The sequence below is a fragment of the Dendropsophus ebraccatus genome, chromosome 9 (assembly GCF_027789765.1).
Source record: "Dendropsophus ebraccatus isolate aDenEbr1 chromosome 9, aDenEbr1.pat, whole genome shotgun sequence".
Taxonomy (NCBI): domain Eukaryota; kingdom Metazoa; phylum Chordata; class Amphibia; order Anura; family Hylidae; genus Dendropsophus; species Dendropsophus ebraccatus.
In genome coordinates, this window is record NC_091462.1 from 34,950,697 (window position 1) to 34,960,511 (window position 9,815).

Genomic DNA, 9,815 nt, shown 5'->3' on the forward strand with positions numbered 1-9,815 from the left:
TATGTTATGTCTTGAGGACCTATACTTTTTCTTATTTCTTATTTATATCTAGGTCTGTAGGGTACAGACACTTCATAGGTTAACCTCGACTAACTATTAGCAGTTGAACTCACACATACCACTTTCTTGATTACGCATTCCGCTGAAAGAATTGACGCCCGCGCATACCGGAAAAGGTGCCGATTCGCTCCTTCTCCTTGGTGTACGCCTCCCATATGCCCTGCTCGCCCGATGGGCGGGCTGGCGGAGCTTGCGGAGGCGTGGCCTCCTCCTGCACCTCATTTATCATGATTTACGCCTGGTTGCGCCTCTTAGTGTATCCTGCCGGGGAAAAGGGGTCGGTGCCTAATATAAGACCAGCGTACTTGTACGCCAGTCTACATAAATCCCCCCTCGGTGTCTTTACACAGAAAGATTTATGTATTTGAAAAGAAGGGAAATCTCAGTCTTTCCTTTATGACCTGTTCTCTGTTTATAGTCTGTTCCTGGCTTTGGCTTGAATAAGCTGTCAGCTATATCTGTCTGTGTAAACACACCCTTATACAGGTGGCATTTACCTTATTCCCTCAGGGAGCTTTTAGTCTGTCTTATAAACAGTGAAAAAGGTTACTGAGGGGGAATGTTTTTTGGAAAAAAATTCTCCCATTTTTAAATTTTAATAAGGTGGCCGATTAAATTATCTCGGGCCCATGGCTCAAAATTGTTACCCGTCCCTATCCTGAATTACATCTACTTGAAAGGTTATGTCCAGTCTCCCTGTGGTCTGTAATGAATTATTCCCCCTGCCTAGAACTGCTTGGTGGGTATGGCTTACTGCCAAGAAAATTCTTTGCTATTTAGATGTACCTACAGAACCCAATCCACTGCCCTTTGGTATAATTCTTTGCTCCTACATTTGCTGTCTTTATACCTAGATCATACCATTAATTCCAGTCTGTTTAAGTATATCAACTCGTCCTGTGCGTCTCATTGCTACAGAAGATTTTGGTAAAGGTTTTGAACCTGTCCATGAATAACTGCCTTTTGGAAGGAGGTCACAGATAAACACCCCCCATCACACATGGCTGTATATATAAAATTTTGTCACTACCACAGGGAGGACAGGTAGCAGATAACTAGCGGCTTTTACCACCTGGCTTGTTCTCTTGTTCCGTACAGCAATGGTCCCACTCTCTGTTCCTGGTTTGGGATGGTTAGACATTGCACCTCAATTGTCAGTTCAGGCCAGCAACACTGTTATGACAGCTCTAAAGGGGTACTCCAGGAGGCCCTTTTTTTTAATGACCGGGGAGGGGGTGGATGAAAACAACGACGTTCACTTACCTCTCCAGCTCCAGCGCTGGGGCTTGCATCCAGCTGCTCTGGTCCCCCAGTCTCGGTCCGCTTTCTCGTCTTAGACGGGACTTGAGATGCAATGTTGGCAGGCCCACTCAGCGGCTGTAGCAAGGTCTCGTCTCTGCTGCTCTGCTCTGCTGCGGCTGTGTGGGCCTGAGATGTCACGTTTCAGCCCAGGAAGCGGCCAGACCGGGGAAACGGAGCAGCAGGATGCAGGCCCCAGGGCTGGAGCTGGGAAGGTAAGTGGACATAATTGTTTTCATCCACCCCTTCGCCGGCGATACTGAAAAATGGCCTACTGCCCGGAGTACTTCTTTAACATGTACTGTCCAGATGCTGGTAGGGAAACCACAGACAAAAAAAAAAAAAAAACATACTTTTTTTTAGATCTGGCTCCAGTCCCCCTGACTTTCTCTCTTCTTTCTGCTTCTGAGACAAGTGTTCACGAGTAGGACCAGTGGCCTGAGCTAATCACTGATCTTATTGGTGTCCCACCTAGGTAGGCCAGTGACTGGCTGTTGGCTGAGGTGGAAAATCTGAACCTAAATTTGCTCCTGAACACTTGTCAGAAACAAAAAGAGGAGAGAATATCAGGGGGGACTAGATGTAGCTGTGGGGGACTGGGGCTAAGTATTTTTTTTACTACACCCTCAATATTCCAGCAGCATACTACTTTATACGCAGGGAATGGAAAACCCCTTTGATATTTTATGTCATCTTTCGGTTAGATAGAAATGATATGGTATGACACACAGCACAGTGGAAGACGACAATATGAAATGTTGGTTATGGCCTGAGTGCGGTATCCTTATGCAACAACATCCGACAGCAAACATACAAATGATCTGCACATAAGGGTTTCAACAGGCACTACAGCTGCCATTTGGTGAAGCTTTTACGGTGCACCTGTCATCAAACAGGTGCATGTTACATGGAGACAGCTGTAATATAACCATGAAGTGTTAACATGAACCCAGCATACCCAATGTTGGCCCTTCAAGTTTCTAATTGAAATAAAATATGGATGCAACAATTTACATACCCTACATTTGGAAGTCCCACTATTCCAATCTTCAATGAGGTCCCAAACCTTCCGATAATCGGGTGCTGCTTTGGTCCATCGTCTGCTTTCTTGGGGGGCATCTAATGTGTTAGAGAAGGGGGAAACACTAATCACTCTCTATGGCTATCAGTTATTACCAGGAAATGGAAATAATAAGCAGGTACCTTTTTTGGAGCCATTATCGCATTGCTTTAAGAGAGGACAAAGAAAAGTGTGAAGATTAGATACAGGAGCATTTCTTCCACACTTACACAAGTCTCACTTTAAATCCACACCATGCGCTACACAGGCAGGACCCCAGCAAGCTAAGAATAGCAGAGCGGCTGGGAGAGTCAGGCCAACAAGCTGAGCACTCGCTTTCTATATATGACACCTGACGTCATCAATACAGCAACGGACCGCGTCTACTCTGCCCCGAGCCTGAGAACCACAGCAATGAATGGAGAGGAAAGGTCAGCCATGCCGCAAGCAGCTCCAGGTCTATTAGCAAGAAAGTCTGCTTCCATGTATGACGTAGTATATGACAGAGGAAGCTAACATCAGAAAAGAGAGACAAGGGGAGCACAAATACACTCCATATTAAATAGGTGTCTGCAGAACTACAGAATTGTACAGATTATATTGGCACTGTAACGTAATCTAATGGCTAAGAGTCTAAGGGCCCTATTACATTGAGCGATAATTTACAGAATTAGGCCGATTCAGCAGATTATCGCTTTGTGTGATAAACATAGCAATCAGCTGAAGTAATTATCATCAGCTGATCATTGTCTTTTCCTTTGTTTAAAAATGATCGGTAAGGCATTATAGCGATGCACGGCCGACGGCTGTGTAAAGTAAAATAATGCTCCCCGGTATTCTGCTAGATTTTCCCAGCTCATCCGCAACAGCGACCCGGGTCCCCGCTCAAGCCAGGAAGCGGCCAGGGACCAGAGTGACGGTATGCGGGCACCAGTGCTGGAGCGGGGCAGGTAATAGCATGTTACTTATTCTATGCTCTCCCCCCCCCGACTTCTCCTTTAAAGCAGCAGTTCACAAAAAATTATTATTGGCTGAGGGCAACGACGTCCACTCACCTCCCTGGTTCCAGCAGCTCTCTACATGCACATTTATACCTATAGCTGTAAATCACTATTTAGCACTGAGGACTTGACATTTTAGGGTCCATTTACACAGAAAGATTATCTGACAGATTATCTGACAAATATTTGAAGCCAAGGCCAGGAATGGATTTGAAAAGAGGAGAAATCTCAGGCTTTCCTTTATAACCTGATCTCTGTTTATAGTCTGTTTCTGTCTTTGGCTTCAAATCTCTGGCAGATTATCTGTCAAATAATCTGTGAAAATGGACCCTTAGCCCAGAATAAGCAGGAACAGGTGGACAAGAAATAAGTAATTCTGGAACTTTCCTAGCTCTACTTAGCTCCTCCTGTTCTATAATATTCTGTCTCCCGATTGGACTGCATTTTAAATTCCCAATAATTACAGTGGGAGAAAACCAAGCCAAAGCACACCCAAATGGGCCATGTTCATTTATTTAGCTCCTGGCAATTTGACAGCACTGTTTTCACATTATGAGGAAAAATCAACCTTTGTGTCCACTGTCAGTTCATTCTCTAACAACATCAAGAGGAGATAGTATGGGGGTGAAACCAATGAGTGGATGGGGTGGAAAAGCCAGGAATGTATTTGAAAAGAGGAGAAATCTCAGTCTTTCCTTTATGACCTGTTCTCTGTTTAGTCTGTTCCTGGCTTTGGCTTCAAAGATCTGTCAGATAAATCTCTCTGTCTAAACACACCATTACATACAGATTTTACGTCTCTAACTTGAAAGGTAAACTGGAAGTCTTTCGCAGCTATATGTGGCAACCGATATAATCGCCATTACAGCCCGAAAAGGATTGTTACTCACCTTCCTGGACTTGTGATGTCAGAAGATCACACTTCACTCTAGATTTGCCATCTGGAGGACCATGTGTTTATGCTATAGCCACAATGCCAAGACAACACAGATCAACATAGGATCTTATAGGGACCGACATCAGGTTTCACAGAACCCAAGGAAGTCCAAGTACTGCAGAAGTAACTATTAGGGTATATGCATACGGAGTAAGGCTGCATTCCCACGTTCTGTGATCCTAATGGATCACGGACGTGGAATGCATGTACCGGAGTCCCCTCGCGCCCGGACAGCATCTGTAATTAGATGCTGGGAGCGGGGGAGACTGTATTCATAAGCGCCGCGCTGTAATGAATCAGCCGCGCGGTGCTGTTACTACAGCGCGGCGCTTATGAAAACAGTCACCCCCGCTCCCAGCATCTAATTACAGATGCTGTCCGGGCGCGGGGGGGGGGGCTCCGGTAGATGCATTCCACGTCCGTGATCCGTCAGGATCACGGAACGTGGGAATGCAGCCTAAGTATAACCAAAAAGTCCCTGCAAAATCCTACGTTCGTCCCTGCGCGTTCCAGCCTCCCTCTTTATAGACTCCATTCTGTCGTCAGGCTGTTCGCCCAAAGAATTGACATGACGGAATCCGCCTGAGCATATAATGGAGCCTATGTGACGGCCAGGAGTTCAAGTTGTAGTGCGGGGGAGTGAGAGAAGGATTCTGTACAGAGTTTTTGGCGAGAATTACTCCATGTGCATATACCCTTAGAAAGCAACTGCAACATTTCAGCTCTTTAGCTGTATCACTGAGTAGGGAAACCAAGCTGTTTCCTGCACCTTCCTTTGTAGTGGATTTATGGACTTTGTACTGTACCTTCTATTAAAGATTCAGTTTTAGGCTATGTTCACACATTGTCAAAATGTTATTCTATAATAATGGCCGTTATTTGTCATTAAATGCCGGCCGTCATTTTGACGGAATGTGAACATAGCCTTAAAAGGAACTTGTCCTCTGCTTTATGCTGCCGAACCACAAAGACAGAAAAGAGGCACAGGCTCACTCGAATACAACGCACTATGATTTACTCTGCAGCATTGCTTTTCACTAGAGATGAGCACAACTCGAGCATGCTCTAACCCGTCTGAACCCAGAAATCTCGTCTTTTGAATACCGGTGGCTAAAAAAGTTGGATGCAGCCCTAGGGCGGCCGGGAAAACATGGATATAGGCCATAGCCAGCAGTAATTCAATGTCAACACTTCTGGGTTGGGGTAAAAAAGTGGAAAGGGCGCCATAGGGTGATAACGTAAACAACAGATTGTAGGTCGAACAAGCTGATAATAAAACTGCTCACCTGATGGTGTTGTGCTAAGAAAGTGAAGAGAGAGGTGGTAGCCGTAGCAGCCAGGCTCCAAGGGTAGATGCCGAGATCCCAAGCCAGGAGATCAGGGAATGGAGAATGGTAGATGAAGTGTCGGATCCTCGGGGTAGTCGGGGACCACAGGAGCCAGAATGACGGCGCTTCACGGCTTCAGGTTTAATGAAGTATAACAATGAATTTTAATGGTCTCATAAACAACGCGTTTCGAGGCATAAATTGCCCCTTTGTCAAGTAGGAGAGACATGTCTCTCCTACTTGACAAAGGGGCAATTCATGCCTCGAAACGCGTTGTTTATGAGACCATTAAAATTCATCGTTATACTTCATTAAACCTGAAGCCGTGAAGCGCCGTCATTCTGGCTCCTGTGGTCCCCGACTACCCCGAGGATCCGACACTTCATCTAACACTTCTGGGTTGGGACGGACTGGAGCATGCTCGGGTTGCGCTCATATCTAGTTTTCACCAAGCTAGGTATAGTCAGAACCAGAACGTTCGTCACGTTTACTCATCTGCCCAAGAGACGATTTAAAATATTAGCTGAAAAGACTTGAAAGAAAAGTGAAAGCTTTATGGCAGCGTGCCCCAATACTTATCTGATACTACATGGTTCTGAAGTAAGGGTATATTCACACTGAGTAAATGTGGCGGACATGTCGATTATTTGCGCGGAGAGCAGCTGGAGGGGAGGTACGTGAGCCCTCTCATAGACAAGCTATGGCACATAGCAGGCGGGATTCCGCCACATTTACTCGAACATAGAAACACTGTGTGAATGCCCCCTAAGGCTTTGTCCACACTACGGTCTCCATCTGGTAGTTCCATCTGATGTGAGAAAGAAAAGTCACAGCATGCTGGACTATTCTTCTCATCAAAATGGTGACCACCACAAGAGAACCCGATGGATTCCTCCCGTAAAATAGAAATAAAGCAAGGTCCCATTGTGCTCAATGGCATTTCCGCTCTGTTGTTCACACTGAAGAATTTACGAGCAGAATTGACTTTGGTCAGATTCTGCTAGAGGAATCCTATAGTCAGTGGGGGCTTAAAGTGTCACTGTCAATTTTTTTTTTTGCAGAAATCAATAGTACATGCAATTGTAAGAAACTTTGTAATTCAAGAGAACCTGTCACCCCCCCGTGCCGGGGTGACAGGCTCCCGACCCCCCGTTAGAGCCCCCTATACTTACCTAATCCCGCCGGGTCCCGCTTCTGGAGGTGGTCGGGTGATGAAGATCTCAGCCGCTGCAGCCTGGCGCGCGCGCTGAGAGATGAGTCCAACACCCATAGAGAATGACAGGAGAGTCCAGCGCTCCGTCATTCTCTATGAGCGTTGGACTCATCTCTCAGCGCGCGCACCGGGCTGCAGCGGCTGAGATCTTCATCACCCGACCACCTCCAGAAGCGGGACCAGGCGGGATTAGGTAAGTATAGGGGGCTCTAACGGGGGGTCGGGAGCCTGTCACCCCGGCCTGTCACGACGTCCGCTCACCTCCCCGGTTCCAGCGGCGGGTCACGGCGCTCCGGTCCCCGCTGCCCAGCCGCTTCCTGGTCTTTGACGCGGGCTTGAGACGTGACGTTTCAAGTCCGCTAAGCCAGTCAGTGATGGAGGCGAGATAGAAAAAAAAGCCTCCTCGCGGGAGTACCCCTTTAACTCTTTGTTGTCCTGTTTTGGTGCCTCATCTCCCTCCACCCCTCCCCTCTCCATAAGAGAACAATGAAGCCAGGGGGGAGAGCTTCAAACCGCTTTTCATGATACAATTCATTTGTCGGCTAATATTGATGTACTATTAATTTCTGCAAAAAAAATTTAAACGACAGTGACACTTCAAATTCTGCTTGAATTAAAGTAACTGTACTATCAGGCAGAAGCACTGGAGGCCGGCCGACCCACCCTTAGTGGGAAGAAACTCCAGCCCCTCCATGATGTGACTCCATTAGAATCAATGGAACCCTATCATAGAGGGGCTAGGGTTTTCTCCCACTAAGGGTGGGTCGGCCGCCTCCAGTGCTTCAGCCTGGGCCTGGTGGTACAGTCACTTTAAAGTCTGCTCCTCAATACACAATGAACTGAATGGTAAAGTTTTCCGCTTGAAATCCGTCAGTGTGCACATACCCTATGGGGGCCCCCAACTCTCAACAGACATTATAAGGGGGAGAGAAGAATTGGGCATGTTGGCTTTGACTGCCTGGTCCTTTTATTTTCTGAGAGATAAGCTGACGCCAGAGGAGTCTGACAGCCGCTTACCCCGCCTCTCACCACGGCATACACTTAAACATTGGCGCAAGTGTCTGTTGGCAAGAAAGCAACGGGAGAGAGAGCTGCTGGCCGGCAGCTAGCGCTGGTGTACGGGGCCTATAGACTTAACGGTGGCTTATATATCACATGGACCGATAGGTTCTGTATATACATATTGGGGGAGATTTATCAAACATGGTGTAAAGTGAAACTGGCTCAGTTGCCCCTAGCAACCAATCAGATTCCACCTTTCATTCCTCACAGACTCTTTGGGAAATGAAAGGTGGAATCTGATTGGTTGCTAGGGGAAACTGAGCCAGTTTCACTTTACACCATGTTTGATAAATCTCTCCCACTGGCTGCACAGGGCCGGAGCCGTATACTGCTTCCATGCCCTAGTCTGGTATCCCCATGGATGTTGTACAAGCAGGGCTATAGGCCTGCATATTGTTGCACAACTACAACTCCCATCATACCTGGCGGTCCAGGCATGATGGGAGTTGTAGTTTTTCAGTGTGAGGGTGTGAGTTGTTGGACAGTGCAGATCCCACCATGAACAGCTCTTCAGCACATCAAATCGCAGACACCATGTGAACACGGCCTGATGGGAGAGACATGCAAGTCATTCCAATGGGGAGTCCCACACATGCACTGTGACCAGCCATGCTGTATCTATACATTCGCAGTGATTGACAGCTGTGTGACTGAGAGGTTCTGCAGCAGCAGTGGCTATGCAATGACATAAACATGGTGATTTATTTCTAGGGCTCCATCTCCACCCCACACACGTGTGATGTCTGCGGCAGCCCCAGCACTGACAGCTCCCTGACAGAGAGACGAGAGGCAGGCACCCCGCGCCCCCGCCGCTCACCTCCACTCCGCCACACGTGTCTCTCCCGGGAAGCTGCTGTCGCTGAGCAACGGGTGCGGGGCCTCGCGGATCTCCCAGTCACGTTCGGCAGCAGCCGGCGTCCCAGAGACGGAAGGGGCGGAGCGACGAGCGTGACGACGCACTACACCGCCCTACTATTGGTTGGTAGGAAGCGTAGGAGGTCATGTGACTGAGCATGCTGCTTCCTGATAGTCACACAGGCGTAGTGAGGGCCGCGGCTGGCGGACTGCAGGCATGGTGCCTCAGGCAGTGAGGGAGTGACGTGTCAGCCGCTGCTCCCTCCATCCTGCCTGTATGCTGCAGGACACACAGTGCAGTTTTTGATGCGTTTGTTGTAGTCAGCAGGGAGGAGAAGCAGGTGTCCATTCTACTTATTTCTCATTCCTGACTGTAGCTACAGGAACTGCAGCTTTGATATCAACTTGAATGTTGACCACAATATGGCTGCCTCTGAACACATGTTTATTCTTGCCTTGTACTTAATATAGCTGTCTCCATAATGTTTTTTTTTAAAGAAAGAAATATGGAGGGAGAAGAGGTTAATGCTGCACATAAGCAGATCTGAAATAAACAGCAGCAGGAGGGATAACTGCAAGGAAGGGGTCACACTAAACACTGAGATGGGGGAAGCCCTGATTTACCTTTCATGGACAGTGTAAATCCTCTGGAGCAGTGCTTCTCAATTCCTGTCCTCCAGGTCATGGAGTGAGGATATCCCATACAAAGAACACCTGTGATAGAACTTTCAATCCAAGATCTGTCTTGGGGTCCGTTCAGCAGGTGATGCAGTTATTGTCCTAAAAAACAACTTTTAATCTTACAGCCCTGTGCCCAACGGCCGGGGCTTAGATTGTGTATGCATTAGGCTGTCGCAACCTCTTTGTCCCTCCTCCCCGCCCTCCTCATCATTAGGAGTGGTCCAGGCAGATTGCCTTCTATTCCCCACCTGTGGGAATACTGAACATGGGCTGGATCGTTAAGGCACCTGTGCAGTGTTCAGACAGGAGAAAATGTTCC

General features: G+C 47.7%; 1 protein-coding gene across 2 annotated transcripts in view; it reads right to left on the minus strand.

Moving 5' to 3' along the window:
* Positions 1–8,905, minus strand: part of OLA1 (Obg like ATPase 1) — a 161,254-nt gene extending 152,349 nt beyond the window's left edge. Inside the window, exons 1-3 of one of the 2 annotated variants that reach the window (XM_069985147.1) lie at positions 8,778–8,905; positions 2,563–2,587; positions 2,378–2,466 (exon numbers count right to left, since the gene is read on the minus strand). In XM_069985147.1, coding sequence (XP_069841248.1) covers positions 2,378–2,466; positions 2,563–2,577 — 104 coding nt within the window. In that variant the 5' untranslated portion in view covers positions 2,578–2,587; positions 8,778–8,905. Of the gene's footprint in view, positions 1–2,377; positions 2,479–2,562; positions 2,588–8,777 lie in introns of both variants that reach the window. The other variant, XM_069985149.1, reaches the window with a different exon arrangement.
* Positions 8,906–9,815: the final 910 nt, after the last annotated feature.